Source organism: Prorops nasuta, unplaced genomic scaffold (assembly GCF_024137725.1).
Source record: "Prorops nasuta isolate Cenicafe-Biocafe unplaced genomic scaffold, Cenicafe_Pnas_1.2 PNAS00007, whole genome shotgun sequence".
Classification (NCBI taxonomy): domain Eukaryota; kingdom Metazoa; phylum Arthropoda; class Insecta; order Hymenoptera; family Bethylidae; genus Prorops; species Prorops nasuta.
The window spans coordinates 849,126-865,220 of record NW_027116804.1 but is presented as its reverse complement, the minus strand read 5'-3'; the positions used below and the strand labels follow the sequence as shown (position 1 = coordinate 865,220).

The 16,095-nt window shown below is 32.5% G+C and overlaps 3 protein-coding genes across 4 annotated transcripts; 1 reads left to right on the top strand and 2 right to left on the bottom strand.

The window, feature by feature from the left end:
• Positions 1-5,223: 5,223 nt before the first annotated feature.
• Ns2 (nucleostemin 2) lies at positions 5,224-7,691 on the bottom strand. Of its 2 annotated transcripts, none has more exons than XM_066729662.1 (2): positions 7,612-7,691; positions 5,224-7,549 (listed from the first exon to the last, which is right to left on the bottom strand). In XM_066729662.1, exon 2 carries the CDS (start codon positions 7,532-7,534, stop codon positions 5,369-5,371), a length of 2,166 nt encoding a protein of 721 aa, XP_066585759.1. In that variant the 5' UTR covers positions 7,535-7,549; positions 7,612-7,691; the 3' UTR covers positions 5,224-5,368. The 2 variants fall into 2 exon arrangements, with proteins under 2 accessions (XP_066585759.1, XP_066585760.1); XM_066729663.1 differs by lacking the exon at positions 7,612-7,691 and having other exon boundaries at positions 5,224-7,323; positions 7,424-7,549.
• Positions 7,692-10,943: 3,252 nt separating this feature from the next.
• On the bottom strand, positions 10,944-12,274 carry LOC136775205 (piggyBac transposable element-derived protein 4-like). The gene is made up of 2 exons (XM_066729778.1): positions 11,077-12,274; positions 10,944-10,951 (listed from the first exon to the last, which is right to left on the bottom strand). Exons 1-2 carry the CDS (start codon positions 12,272-12,274, stop codon positions 10,944-10,946), a joined length of 1,206 nt encoding a protein of 401 aa, XP_066585875.1.
• Positions 12,275-13,694: 1,420 nt separating this feature from the next.
• Positions 13,695-15,684, top strand: LOC136775204 (putative nuclease HARBI1). Its single transcript, XM_066729777.1, has 5 exons — positions 13,695-13,812; positions 14,360-14,547; positions 14,625-14,867; positions 14,955-15,090; positions 15,155-15,684. The coding sequence occupies exons 1-5, from the start codon at positions 13,695-13,697 to the stop codon at positions 15,682-15,684; spliced, it is 1,215 nt and encodes a 404-aa protein (XP_066585874.1).
• Positions 15,685-16,095: the final 411 nt, after the last annotated feature.

The window sequence follows — 16,095 nt, the reverse complement described above, 5'->3', positions numbered from 1 at the left end:
AAAAATTAATGTTTTAACATTTTTTTGAGTTAGACAATGTACAGTTAGTGCCTGTGTGCTATAGTTAAATAATACAATTAATTCTATATTTTAGAGAAAACCTCTGCATATATATATATATTTATTTTTAAATATAAAAATTGGAAAAATATTAAATTTTATTTCCTACGATTTTTACTGTAAGCCTTAATTTATAAAGAAAATTTATTGTAAGTACTTTTTTGTGATTTCTAAATATTAATTTAAGAAATATTTGTGACATTTATTATATTTACTTTCTCGGTAAACATCTACCGACGCCTATCACGGTCGTCGTTAAGTTAACGATAGAATTCGGTAGCGACCGCCATTTTTAACACCAATTATCGAAAACTTTGTGTTACAGAATCGCTCTTAGCGATATCTCTCGGTAACTCGATTCAATTACCGAAAGTTGTCGATAACTAGTTACTGAATCCATATAGACGGAAGTTACAGAATCGCTCTTTTCGTTACTGCAAGCGACAACTATCGGTAGTTAGCGATACCGATAATCATCGCTGGGAAGTTACAGAATCCCAGCACAGGGTCGGTTTAGGCCCGTTGTAAAGGTACGATTTCACTTGTCGCGTTGTCGCTCGTCGCTAGCGATAAATATAAGATGATATAGTATATGCTATCCAAGATGGACACTAGCGACAGAATATGCAGTTTATCTCTCCTATGTTTTCACTTGTCGCTTGTCCCTCGTCGCTAGCAGCGACATTTTCTGAGGCGGGTTCTGAATGTAGGAACGAAGGAAACGGGTAATCGCTAGCAGCAATCGCATAATGGTTTCTTAGGTGTAGTGACTGTGGTGTCGTGTTATGGTATATGACATTTGAATTTAATTTGCATATGTATAAAAAAATTGTGAATATTATAATAATAATCAAAAGTTATGAGGTATGCACATATATTGAATGAGGAATTAATAAAGGTTTCATATATATTTGAAATGAATGTTTTCTTAAATCCTTGTTATGAAAATAATTCCTTCATTTTCCTATATAGCATGAGAGGATGAAAATTATATAGTTCATATATCAGAAAATAATAATTTACATTAGTAAAATTATGATTATCCCTAATTTGATAATTTTATTAGTAAAATTAATTGTTGCTACATGTTACTCATAATAAAACTTAATTGAATTTATTTTGTAATAAAAATGTTACAATTTAAGATTTTGTTTTTAGTAAGAAATCTATACAGGGTAAGGAACTTAAACCGCCCCAAAACATTAGTAGAAAAAGATGCATATCTTTTTAACTATATAAGAGATATTCAATTTTTATATATGACCCTTGCGAAAGCAAATAACAAGAGAATTCGAGCAGGTCCTATGCACAAATTGAATATCTTTTATAATTAAAGAGATACTCGTTTTTTTGCATCTATATTCTAGGGCGGTATAACAGCTTCACTCTGTATATATGCCGTATTATTTTACAAGCAAAGCCTGTTTTTTGGGTTAATTATATTCAACGTTTTTTATATATTAATTACAATAATTATTCATTATATTATTTTTAGCTTCATATGTATCGGCTTGCTATAAATGTGACAAATGTATTTTCAATTTGAATTTCCATCCATTTTTCAAATTTAAAATTCACACGATCCGCCTGTTCCGTTCCGTTGAATACATACAGAGCAGCGATACAGGCGATACGGGCGATACTAGCGATGTCGCTGAAAAGTTGGATAAATCCAACTTTATTTCAGTGTCGCTAGCGACAGAATATATAAGGACAAAGTATACTACACTTTCTGCTTATTCTGTCGCTAGCGACACTGAAATAAAGTTGGATTTATCCAACTTTTCAGCGACATCGCTAGTATCGCCCGTATCGCCTGTATCGCTGCTCTGTATGTATTCAACGGAACGGAACAGGCGGATCGTGTGAATTTTAAATTTGAAAAATGGATGGAAAAGATTGCGAGGTCCCGAGGCAATCCCTACCGGTAGGCGGCGCTGGTGTTGGCAAACGCGTGTCTCAGGTCCATCTAACCCCTAACGCCATCTATCGGAAGAGACCACGAAGCACGAGCGTTAAGCTTAGAATAGGGTAAAACATATATGCATTGTTGCCAGAAAGCGGAATAAAGAGAGAGCGGAGATATTTTCTCGGACCTCTCTGTCTTTCTCGCTGTTAGCTTCTAACAGAAGAGTCGAGGCAAAATCTTTCCGTTTCGCTTTGCCGAAAATCTACCAATATTCGATGTCATTTATATTTGCAGGCCAATGCCTTTATACATGATTTTTTCAGCATATTTATTTATCAGCATTGACTTATTTAAATCAATAATAAATTAAGGAAATGCGTATTTGATATATAATAATTATTTTAACTATAATTTCATCGTTATATTTCGCTTATTTCCGTAAAATCTGCATTTCTTTAGTTTATTATTGATTATTGTAAGTCAATGGCCATTAAAAAAAATTTAATCTTAAAAAAAAAAAGAAAAGTACCGTTCAGGAATCGAACCCGGACCCACAAATCGCCACGCGATTACCTTACCGCCTAGACCACGAGGCTTCTTCAGTGCACCGTAAACAGATAGTCTTCTTAAGGGCTTGAAATCTTCTTTTAAACCATATAAATAAACGAGCAACCTACAGCTTTATTCATTGTTATTCTATCATAATGGTACACAAATTAAAGAATAATTATATAATGTAGATTTTCAAAAGCTTTTCCAATAACCAAGAACGGAAACTGCGAGCGTTGATTATTTATCTTCGTTCTTGGCTATTGGAAAAGCTTTTGAAAACTATTCAAAATATAATTATTCCTTAATTTGTGTACCATTATGACAGAATAATAATGAATAAAGCTGTCGGTTGCTCGTTTATTTATATGGTTTAAAAGAAGATTTCAAGCCCTTAAAAAGACTATCTGCTTACGGTGCACTGAAGAAGCCTCGTGGTCTAGGCGGTAAGGTAATCGCGTGGCGATTTGTGGGTCCGGGTTCGATTCCTGAACGGTACTTTTCTTTTTTTTTTTAAGATTAAATTTTTTTTAATGGCCATTGACTTACAATAATCAATAATAAACTAAAGAAATGCAGATTTTACGGAAATAAGCGAAATATAACGATGAAATTATAGTTAAAATAATTATTATATATCAAATACGCATTTCCTTAATTTATTATTGATTTAAATAAGTCAATGCTGATAAATAAATATGCTGAAAAAATCAAGTATAAAGGCATTGGCCTGCAAATATAAATGACATCGAATATTGGTAGATTTTCGGCAAAGCGAAACGGAAAGATTTTGCCTCGACTCTTCTGCTAGAAGCTAACAGCGAGAAAGACAGAGAGGTCCGAGAAAATATCTCCGCTCTCTCTTTATTCCGCTTTCTGGCAACAATGCATATATGTTTTACCCTATTCTAAGCTTAACGCTCGTGCTTCGTGGTCTCTTCCGATAGATGGCGTTAGGGGTTAGATGGACCTGAGACACGCGTTTGCCAACACTAGCGCCGCCTACCGGTAGGGATTGCCTCGGGACCTCGCATGAGCAATCTCCCGTTTCATCTCTGAGCTATTCAAGATGGCGGACTTGGCAACCTTGCCTGCCATGAGCAATCTCCCGTTTCATCTCTGACGTTACACAGTTTTCTAGGGAAAAATTCGACGTTCAATTATCCAAAGATGCCATGTAGTACGAGTTTCCCCATATAACATTTATGATCAAGATTCTCACCTTAGACGTGGTCGAGACTCAATTCGACGTTAGAAAAATCCATAACATCTTTGCTTACGAAGGTAATGAGCGTTATTTCAATCGTCTTCGAAGATTCATCATTTATTTCATCAATCGAAATTGGATATAACTCAAGCTAATCGATTTACACGCATACAAACGTGTATACAGGGTTAGAGATTATAGGGTGACAACCCGAAAAATTTTAAAAGAGGAGACAATTTTAAGAAAAAAATTCAAATACAACTTTTTAATATGATTAATATTTACAGAGTTACATAACAATTTGTTTGGGCGAAGGGCCAGTATAAATTTTTATTCAGCTCGGAAAATATTAACAATATGAAGAAATTTCATTAAAATTTTTTATAGAAGTAATAATAAAGAAGAAATAAGTCTTATAACTTTTTACTATATTATTGACATTTTTCCAGTTATAGAACAAAATGTTTGGATCTAAATTGGCTTCTCAGATAAACTACATAAATTGTTATATAACTCGTTAAAAATGAACAATTTCAAAAAATGTATAGAATACCTTTTTAAAGATATTGTAATTTGCAACAAAAAACTCATACGAAATTTTTTCGTATTATTAATATTTATTGAGTAACACAACAGTATATGTAGTCCAAACATATTGTTAAGTAATTCGATAAGTGTAAATGATACGAAAAAATTTCGTAATAGTTTTTTGTTGCCAATTACAAAATCTTTAAAAAGCTATTCTATAGATTTTTAGAAATTGTTCATTTTTAATGAGTTACATAACAATTTATGTAGTTTATCTGAGTAGCCAATATAGATCCAAACATTTTGCTCTATAACTGGAAAAATGTCAATAATATACAGACCATGCACACCAACACAATGATAGCGAAGTGTCAATGAATAACTGTATACGTATAAATAAATTACACTCAAAAATTGCGAAAATTGACCGATAGTTTGCGCTGATAGTATGCATGCATATACACCAATATACATTCTTATCTTACTGTCATTGCATTAGTGTTCATGGTCTCTATAGTAAAAAGTTATTAGACTTATTTCTTCCTTATTATTACTTCTATAAAAAATTTTAATGAAATTTCTTCGTATTATTAATATTTTCCGAGCTGAATAAAAATTTATACTGGCCCTTCGCCTAAACAAATTGTTATGTAACTCTGTAAATATTAATCATATTTAAAAGTTGTATTTGAATTTTTTTCTTAAAATCGTCTCCTCTTTTCAGATTTTTCGGGTTGTCACCCTATAATTTCTAACCCGTATATAGTCAATAGTAATATATATTAATCTTTAAATTGAGTATAGCTAATCTAACGGAAATTAAGAACCGTCATTTAAATATAACACAATGTGTGAATCTTCATACGCTATATGTACTCAAACAGATGTATTGAAAGATTGAAATATCGATCTATCAACTTCGTAGGATGTCGATGATAATAATACAATTGATCTACAATTGCTGTGTATGTAATAATATAAAGAATATATTTATTTGATAGAGAGTTTTTTTTCTTATGGTAAACTATACATGATTTGTTGAAATAAAGTTATAAACATAATTTAACGTCATATAACGACATATGGGAGAGTTAAAAAATTCTGGTTGGTAAAAGTTATTTTCTTTTAACCTTAGGCACCTTTCTATTTCTATTCCTATTCTTAACATTTGTTACTTTGTAGAAGTCGCTTCCAATCTTTTTTCTTCGCATTGATCTTTCTAGGGCTCGTCTTTGTTTGCTGGTCAGCTGTTTCTTCATTTTATCTTTAGATTTATTTTGCAAGGTGGATGGATCTGATATACTGAAAGCTCCGCTGCTGGACACCATTTTTAATACCTCAGCTTCTCTATTGCTCGTATTGTACACTCCCTGTAAGTCAAAAACATTTTGCAATAGATTATCCTTTTCCCCTAGAATATGTGCTTCTGCATCAGAATTGTCATCGTCCTTTATCTTCTCCATATTTTCTTTGTTCTCATTTCTTTCATTTTCCATCCTTTCAATGCTATTGTTGTTTTGTAAAACTCTCACGAGCTGTCCATCCTGTTCACTATACATGTCATCTTTCTCCTTTCGATTTTCCAGATAACTTTTATCCTCAAACACAGTGGATGTCATTGTGTTGTTGTATGAAATATCACTCACATTCATGGATCTTTTATTGTTATTAAGCAACAAATTATTTGTAATATCTTCCTTGGAATAAGGCAAAGCTAATCTGATTTTTCGGAAATCTTGGGCAAATGTAAAGCTTATTTTATTCTTGGATTCTGATGCTACAGGCTCCTCATTATCCACACTGTCCTCTGCTACTGTTTCCAATTCACTTGCTACGACTACTTTTCTTTGCAAAGGCTCTTTAAAATCTTCAGGAGCAATGTAAAATGGTATTTTTCCTCGCTGCCAGTCATTTAGAACCATTTTTGCTACAGCTGTAACATCCGGCTCCCCCTTCTTCATTAGTCGGCCGTTTCTTTTTGCTAATTGCTCCAAAAAGTCAATGTGATCGTACCACTCTTTGATTTTATATGTTTTATGAATATACTCTGGCTTTACTTTCTCCAGAACAGCAGAGATGTAATCTTCTGGATTCTGTACAAGTTCAACCCTCACTACACCCTTTAACACTTTCTCTGTATCAGTTTCAGCTGACGGATATACTATTCCTGGACAATCGATTAAATAAATGCGTCGCATTAGTGTAATATATTGCCATACTTTAGTCTCTCCTGCAATTGGCGCTACTTTACAAACTTTTTTTGATCTTAAAGTATTAATAATAGAGCTTTTCCCAGTATTCGGATATCCAATAAATCCAACACTTATTTGCTTTTTATCCAAATGCAACTTGGCAAATTGTCTCAGCAAGTTAATCAAGGATCCTTTGCCAAATGGATGTGTTAAGGAGGCATGAAAAGCTATTGTAGGATATTCGTGACTTAAAATTGCCACCCATCTCTGCGTAACCCATGTTGGTACAAGATCTACCTTATTTAAAATAAATATTAAATGCTTATGAGGCTTCTCTGTTCTTAAATATAATTCAACTGGAGGTGATCTGGTTCCTTGAGGATTTCTTGCATCTAAAACTTGTAAAATTACATCAGCAGAGTCTATTACTTTATACAATTCATTCCAAATTCTTTTACTTTGTCCTGCTGCCATTACCCAGTCTCTTTGAGCATCCTTAATTCCATTATCATCTTTTATCAAATCTATATCCTTTGTAAGCTTCTCTTTATCATAAACATTTTCTTTTTTCTCTGCATGCTTTTGCAGCTCTTCATATGAGGATATTACTATATTTGGCTTCTTCCTGATTCTTTTTGGACCAAATACGCTATCATAGCTCTCTGTGTCTAAAAGATGTACCCTACCATTAGTTGCTTTCTGCTCCAATAACATTACAGGCAATTGAGTAGGATTCATTATTACTTTGTAAGGATCTTTCATAGTTGTTCCTAAGTCATTTTGAAACTTTTGTAGAGCATCTTGTGAAATAACTCTGGAATTCCCAAACCAACGTAGGGAAGGTTCTATCCTGGACACTGTGCCTGATGGATGCCATCCTTGAAATGGAGCAGGACTGATAATTTTGCCAACACGATTTCGCTTTGGTTTTTGATTCCTATACATCTGTAACCTATTAATCGTGCCTTTTGTACGTACTTTCGATACACCTTTAAGGCCCTCTATAGGTCGCTCAGGATTCATACTATGCCCTGAACGATTAAATCCTTCCTTCCTTGGTTTTTTAGATATTGCTCGAGATTTTGCCATTTTTATTAGAATTTGCTGAATAATTGTTAAATAAAATATTATATTAACCTCCTAGCAAAAGCCACACAAATCCTTACTTTTTCTCACAGATTTCGACGTGACCTGCAGCCATACTTTACTGTCTCCTACAGGGGGCGGAAACTCTCTGTGGTCTCCAACGAGCTGGATTGAATTGGATGGGCATCTAGTCACAGTCACGCAACTTACAATAAAAAAACCCTAGATTCCCTATAATCCGGCGTGTCTATGGACAGAGATGAAACGGGAGATTGCTCATGGCATGGCATGGTCCTAAAATAATCCTTGCCGGTAGGCGGCGCTGATGCTTGTTAGAAGTATTGGAAATTCAAATTGAAAATACATTTGTCACATTTATAGCAAGCCGATACATATGAAGCTAAAAATAATATAATGAATAATTATTGTAATTAATATATAAAAATCGTTGAATATAATTAACCCAAAAAACAGGCTTTGCTTGTAAAATAATACGGCATATATACAGAGTGAAGCTGTTATACCGCCCTAGAATATAGATGCAAAAAAACGAGTATCTCTTTAATTATAAAAGATATTCAATTTGTGCATAGGACCTTCTCGAATTCTCTTGTTATTTGCTTTCGCAAAGGTCATATATAAAAATTGAATATCTCTTATATAGTTAAAAAGATATGCATCTTTTTCTACTAATGTTTTGGGGCGGTTTAAGTTCCTTACCCTGTATAGATTTCTTACTAAAAACAAAATCTTAAATTGTAACATTTTTATTACAAAATAAATTCAATTAAGTTTTATTATGAGTAACATGTAGCAACAATTAATTTTACTAATAAAATTATCAAACTAGGGATAATCATAATTTTACTAATGTAAATTATTATTTTCTGATATATGAACTATATAATTTTCATCCTCTCATGCTATATAGGAAAATGAAGGAATTATTTTCATAACAAGGATTTAAGAAAACATTCATTTCAAATATATATGAAACCTTTATTAATTCCTCATTCAATATATGTGCATGCCTTATAACTTTTGATTATTATTATAATATTCACAATTTTTTTATACATATGCAAATTAAATTCAAATGTCATATACCATAACACGACACCACAGTCACTACACCTAAGAAACCATTATGCGATTGCTGCTAGCGATTACCCGTTTCCTTCGTTCCTACATTCAGAACCCGGCGTTGAACCCGCCTCAGAATATGTCGCTGCTAGCGACGAGCGACAAGCGACAAGTGAAAACATAGGAGAGATAAACTGCATATTCTATCGCTAGTGTCCATCTTGGATTGCATATAGTATATCATCTTATATTTATCGCTAGCGACGAGCGACAAATGGTCACGTGGGACAAAGTATACTACACTTTCTCCTTATTCTGTCGCTAGCGACACTGAAATAAAGTTGGATTTATCCAACTTTTCAGCGACATCGCTAGTATCGCCCGTATCGCCTGTATCGCTGCTCGTACACTGTTCAAAACTGAATCATGTACAGGTATAGTTTCTGCTTCCCTATACTATCTTGTAGCAAAAATGCTTCTCGCAAAATTGATTCATGTCCATCTCAACTCCTCTATACTATCTTATAGCAAAAGTTTAAAGACAACAGCAGACGAAACGCGACATCGACAAATATGAAGATGACGTTTTAGACGTAGTAAAAGTATTATCCAGAAAGCATATTATTTATGTTGGAAATGTAGGGATGTCGAAAAATGGAATGGAAAATAATGCAAATATGGTGCTTATATATAATATTATTTATCAAGTATAAAAGGGAAGAGATCGGATGCAATTTTCAGCCTATAAAGAGGAAAAAGCATCAGATATATAAGTATTGGGAGCAGTAAGTCAGAAGAAAGATGAATTTAACAAAGCAAAATATTCTTTAATCTTTCTTTTGATTTACTGCTCGCGATACTTATCTGATGCTTTTCCTTCTTTATAGGCTGAAAATTACATCCGATCTCCTCCCTTTTATACTTGATAAATAATATTATATATATGCACCATATTTGCAATATTTTCCATTCCATTTTTCGACAACCCTATGTTTCCAACATAAATAATATGCTTTTTGGATAATGCTTTTACTAAGTCCAAAACGTCATCTTCATATTTGTCGATGTCGCGTTTCGTCTGCTGTTGTCTTTAAATTTTTGCTATACTAGTATAGAGGAGTTGAGATGGACATGAATCAATTTTGCGAGAAGCATTTTTGCTACAAGATAGTATAGGGAAGCAGAAACTATACCTGTACATGATTCAGTTTTGAACAGTGTATGTATTCAACGGAACGGAACAGGCGGATAGTGTGAATTTTAAATTTGAAAAATGGATGGAAATTCAAATTGAAAATACATTTGTCACATTTATAGCAAGCCGATACATATGAAGCTAAAAAAAAATATAATGAATAATTATTGTAGTTAATATATAAAAAACGTTGAATATAATTAACCCAAAAAACAGGCTTTGCTTGTAAAATAATACGGCATATACATACACAGTGGGAAATTGAATCGTGTGTGCTTTCAACTATAGTGTAGTATATCATTTTGCACGTTAAATTACATAGTGAAGCTAGCCGAAATACACACGATTCAATTTCCCACTGTGTACTACGTTTTGGCCATTAATCTTGAGTCTTGGCGAGGGGAAGTTAGAATCAGAGGGGCGAGGGGATTTCTAGGGAGTTTGTACGTAGCTGTCAAATGGCGCGATTAACCCTCAATTTTATATCATCAACAAAAATAATATTTTCGGAAAACGATTGTGGAAAAGAAGAAAGGAATTTAATAAATAACAGAGAAGACAAAATATATCAGATGAGTATAAATGAATACAAAAAATGAAAATTATTGTGAATTTTTAAGAAAATATACTTTGTGGTTATTTTTTTTTTGTTACTGTTGAAATCCGGTTATGATGACTTTCAATTAACCTTTTAAGGACGGGACATTTCCTTCTATAATTGATATTTTTATTATCATTAAAAACTTAGCTAAGTATACTCAAAATCATTCGTAGAACCGCCAACATTAGTGGTGGTTGATATATCGACCACACCCGGCCACTAGGAAAAATAAATTTTTTAAAATGTGAACCTTATTTTTTATACTCGTTTATCACGAGTCCCTTTGTCTCTCATATCTAGGTACTTGATTTTATAATTTTTCATGTGTGTGGTACTCTTGAAAGCATGGATTTATGGATAATGGAAGATTACAGCTGAAACATATGTATTTGGTCCGACGTGTAATTTTACGGACAGAACATAAATGACACCTTCTACTTGTATCAATTTTCGGGAAATGACGACCAACTAGTCTCGTAGGGCAACTAACATTATAAGAAATGCTATGGTTAGAATCCATTTTCAACAAAGATCTAGCAATCTGTAATCGAAATTTAGGATACGGCATATGTTCACTATTTTTAATTTTATATAATGCATGGGCATTGGACATGCATAAATCAAGAAGATGGAAAAATAGTTTTTTGTACCACTTCATGGACTTACGCACAGTCTCTGTTATAGATAATTGCCTATCTATGTTATCGACGCCGCCCATATTCTGGTTATAATCATGAACACACGTCGGCTTCAAGATATCTTCATTGGTTTGATAATCTTTCTTTCCGGTTACGCAAAAATCAAGATCGTGTACGGTTGTGAGCATTCGAACACTTCTTTTATCCTCCCACTTTATTGCCATCCATATATTATTATGTGCTGCTTGTACTTCACCACGCAACAATTTGTTCTCAAGTTTTGGCATTCCTTTTCTGTTTGCTTTCACCGTACCACACAATCCTGTGTTATGTCTATATAAGAATTCAGCCAAAATAGGAGATGTATACCAGTTATCTATATATACAACGTGGCCCTCATCAAAATAAGGTTGCAAGAAATGAGCAACTATATCTCCAGTGAAGCCTAAACCAAATTTTTCAAAATCGGTATTTGCACCAGTGTAAACAACAAAACCTAATATAAATCCTGTCTCGCAATCCACTAACTCGAAAATTTTGATACCAAAACGATTTCTCTTCAAGGGAATGTACTGTTTGAATCGTAGCTTGCCTTTCCATAACAAAAGACTTTCGTCTATGCAAAGGGTTTTCCCTGGAATAAGAGCGGTTGCAAATTTTCGTTGTAAATCATCTATCACTGGCTTTATTTTTATCAGAGGATGGTCTACTATTTCTAAATTATTATGAAAATGTAAAAAACGCAAAATTTGCATATACCTGTCGCGAGGCATCATTTGACTGAAAATTGGTGTGTGCAATAAAGGATCTGTAGACCAATAATCTTTCAAATTGCCATTCCGAATGTTGCCCATTAGAATTGACAGACCAAAGAAAATTTCTAAATCTTCTTTTGTGACAGGAGACCAAGATTTCATATGAGAGCTTTCAGTTTCATTATGTTGACCTGCATAACAATTTGTCTCATCAATTATCAACTGAAATATGGAAGAGTCAAAAAAGTAACCGAAACAGTCTAACGGTCTATTTCCCGTTATTTCAATACTAGAATTAATATTGAAGATACCATCAAGTTGTTTTATAGATGGATGAAACTTCGCATTTTTGAAAATTTGATGCGCATTGTAGTCAGTGTTGTGTAAATTGACATAATCAAAGTCAGTAACATTTTGACTTGGTACATCTGGCTCAGATTCGCCGCTACTCCAATCTTGACTTTCAGCCATTTTACCAAATTGATAAAAATTTGATAATAATAATAATAATAAATTTTAAGCAATAATATAAATGAATAGTACAAGATAAAAAACCAGTTGAAAAGTGTAAGATTACGGACCTTCGGGATTTTAATTATGTTATAGCTAAATTCATTTTACTAGCGAGAAAATTCTTGTGGTGATCTCCACGTAGCGGCAGGAATATGCACTAATCCCTCACATAGATCATGCAATACTCTTCTGCATATGAATCTTAATGAATTTTTGTCCTCAAAAATAATTAATAATATTTATTTTTCTCCTTTCTGACTGGTCGATATATCGACCACTCCCGTCCTTAAAAGGTTAATTGAAAGTCATCATAACCGGATTTCAACTGTAACAAAAAAAAAATAACCACAAAGTATATTTTCTTAAAAATTCACAATAATTTTCATTTTTTGTATTCATTTATACTCATCTGATATATTTTGTCTTCTCTGTTATTTATTAAAATCCTTTCTTCTTTTCCACAATCGTTTTCCGAAAATATTATTTTTGTTGATGATATAAAATTGAGGGTTAATCGCGCCATTTGACAGCTACGTACAAACTCCCTAGAAATCCCCTCGCCCCTCTGATTCTAACTACACACACAACGCCGCGACGCAAGATTAATGGCCAAAACACGTCCGAAAGCACTGAGAGCTTATTATACCTAAAACACTATACTTCGTTTCTTCTCTATGAATCACACTTACTATACATTTTGCGTGGTATATTCAATTCTCGCCAACAAACTATACAGCGTAGTATCTTCCAACATGGCGGACTTGGCAACGCTGTTCTGTATATCTTGGGCTGAAGTTGGCCGCTAAGGAAAGTGACGTCATTTTCACATCGCTTCCAACGAACTATACTCAACGACGAAACTATAGCTGTGAACTTGCAAATAAATCGATGTAATCGATATAACTAATCCGGCGACTTGTTAACTGTCAATAGTAATGTAAGGTTATGTATATTTAATGCAGTGAGAATGTTCATTATTATGTTAGTGAATGAGTTTAATTTTTAAAATGACAAATATATTCGAGTAATAATGACATAAGGAATTGACAATTATTAGATAAGTATAACATTGGCTGCGTTTCAAATACGTAGCGCTACATGAGCGCTCCGCTAGGTGCTAGCTGTTTTCTTTGTAGACACTAGAGCGCTATTGAAAAGTCGCTAACTTTGTGTAGCACAAAGCAAGCAATAAACTATACATAAGTAAATATACATAGATATAATGCATTATTTGTATACAAATATATATTTTAGTATTATATATGCATATATGAATGCACCAATTTCAAAAACCTCTTTAGTTGTTTCATTTTCGAAGTAACATAGATTTATTGGATCATTAGCTAGCAGTGTTAGAGGTTTATATAATATGGAAAAAATGTATATTATCAATAATGTTCTTTTAATGTCCGATGATTCAACAAGTGAAAGCTCTGAAGATGACAGTGCGGATGAGGAGCTACAAATCTTTCTTGATCACAGTCTACAGAATACAAGTAAGAGAACATAATTATGATGTATATTAATAAATAGTATAGTTAAACAATTTATATTTAATCCTGATGCTGAATAAATAATTATTTACCTCATAGCATATTCTTTTCATAAATTATGATAATAATAGAAAATGTTATATAATATCTTTTTGGAATTGTATAATTTATGTTTTCTAATTTGAAACACGACCACTTAATTACATCTATTATATTCTCTAACATACCAATATGTATAGTAAGTGTAGCAACTCCTAATAAAATATTGATATAATTGCCTGTAGATTCCAACTTTTTTCTGGTATAGAGAGATAAGCCTATAATTTTTATTTGGAGCACATAAAATTTTAAATAATCATTTAACAATTTTATGAAAGATTATTGGAGAAGTACTAAAATTTCCCTGCATTGTAAATTGCAAAAAGATATTTTCTTCCATGCTAGAAAAAACAAAGTTGTGATATCTTATAAGTAATACAAAAGTACATGCAATTTTATGAGTGAAATTATTGTTAATACAGTAAAAAGATTGCTATTTTTTTTTTAATAGAACAAGCTGAAATTGCAAATATTGCTATGATTACCGTAGGAAATGAAAGTTTTGCAAAAATGCATGGATTAAGAAATACAGAAAAGCTAAAATTAACATATAATAAGGGCTTCTTTGAAAAAATAATTCCAAATTATACAGATAACCAGTTTTTTTCTCATTTTAGAATGGATAAGGAAACGTTTATGGTAAGGTAGCTATATTTCCTACTCGCTATAATTATTGCACCTTTTTATATCAATAATGAAGTACTTGCATATTACAGACATTGGAACAATTATTAAGACCTCAAATTAACGAGAACAAAACAACTCCATTTCGGAAGAAAATTCTACTAACAATTTGGATTTTAGCTTCTCCCGAATCATTCCGATCAGCATGTGACAGATTTGGCCTTTCTAAAAGTAGTGGATGGAAACATTTTAAAGATGTTCTTTCAGCAATAAAAAAATTAATGCCATGTTTCATAAAATGGCCAAGTTATCATGAGCTGATTGAAAGTGAACAAGTAAGATTTGAACTTTTTACTTTATATAGTCACAATATTTAATGGTTACATTACTTTTAAATTGTAAATTGCTTTTGATGGTTGTAGGTTTTTCTCAAAAGATGTAATGGATTCAGAGGCGTTATTGGAGCGATAGACGGTTGTCATGTTCCTATAAAACAACCACCCGGAAACGCTAACGATTACTATAACAGAAAGGATTTCCATTCAATAGTGCTTCAAGGTATTTGTTGCTAATTCTTTCAATCAATTTTTGGAATCATTACCCTAAATTTTTTATGTTGCAGGAACTTGTGATCACTCCGGGAAATTTATTGATTGCTTAATTGGCAGGCCAGGACGCGCACACGACGCAGCAATATTTAGAAGTAGTAGAATATATGAAAAATTAACGAATGCTGAAAATCCTTTGCTACCGCGCACTTTACATTTACTTGGCGACTCAGCTTATCCACTGCTTATCAACGTATTGACTCCCTTTAGGGACAATGGTAATTTAGCACCGCAACAAATTAAATATAATGTTAAACACGCATCTATACGATCTGTAATAGAACGAGCATATGGTCTTTTAAAGGGAAAGTGGAGACGTTTAAAATGTTTAGATGTTAACAGTATTTCTATGGCCAATAATATTGTTGCAGCAGCTTGTGTACTACACAATTTTCTTATAATTTATAAGCAAATAGATGTTTTAACTGATCCACTTGGCAATGATAGTGATAATAATGAAACCGTAGAAAATAACACAGATTATGATGAATATGAAAATGAAGAGCCTCGAAGAAAACGAGATTTTATTATGAGCCAATTATAGTATTTAAAACAGTGCGAAAAGTCAGGCTGTCTAATTGATTTGTGATATTGTATAAAGTTTATTAAATATGATTTATAATCTTATTGAAGTTATTCTTACAACGGGAGTGAGAAAGTGAACGTTTCTTATTATTTTATGTTTAAATATCTTTTACCCTTTAGATTTACCATAAATTAAGTCAAAACTGATGTACAAATAACATTGACAATTGTTTTATAATTTCATTAAATTATAAAAGAATATTTATAATAAACTACAGTTCCCATTAATTTTTATTTATTACCAAAAGATATGTCATACAAAATATTACAAATGCGTTTAATACATACATATAGTAAATTGAGTAAATTATTTCTAAAGCAATAATAATTGAAGAATTATGTATCATTAAGTAATTACATTACTAATAAC

Coding starts and splice junctions, on each gene's coding strand:
- Ns2 (XM_066729662.1), bottom strand. CDS start 7,534: ATGGCAAAATCTCGAGCAATATCTAAAAAACCAAGGAAGGAAGGATTT.
- LOC136775204 (XM_066729777.1), top strand. CDS start 13,695: ATGTATATTATCAATAATGTTCTTTTAATGTCCGATGATTCAACAAGT. Junction 14,548..14,624: donor TGGATAAGGAAACGTTTATG/GTAAGGTAGCTA, acceptor TGCATATTACAG/ACATTGGAACAATTATTAAG. Junction 14,868..14,954: donor AGCTGATTGAAAGTGAACAA/GTAAGATTTGAA, acceptor TGATGGTTGTAG/GTTTTTCTCAAAAGATGTAA.
- LOC136775205 (XM_066729778.1), bottom strand. CDS start 12,274: ATGGCTGAAAGTCAAGATTGGAGTAGCGGCGAATCTGAGCCAGATGTA.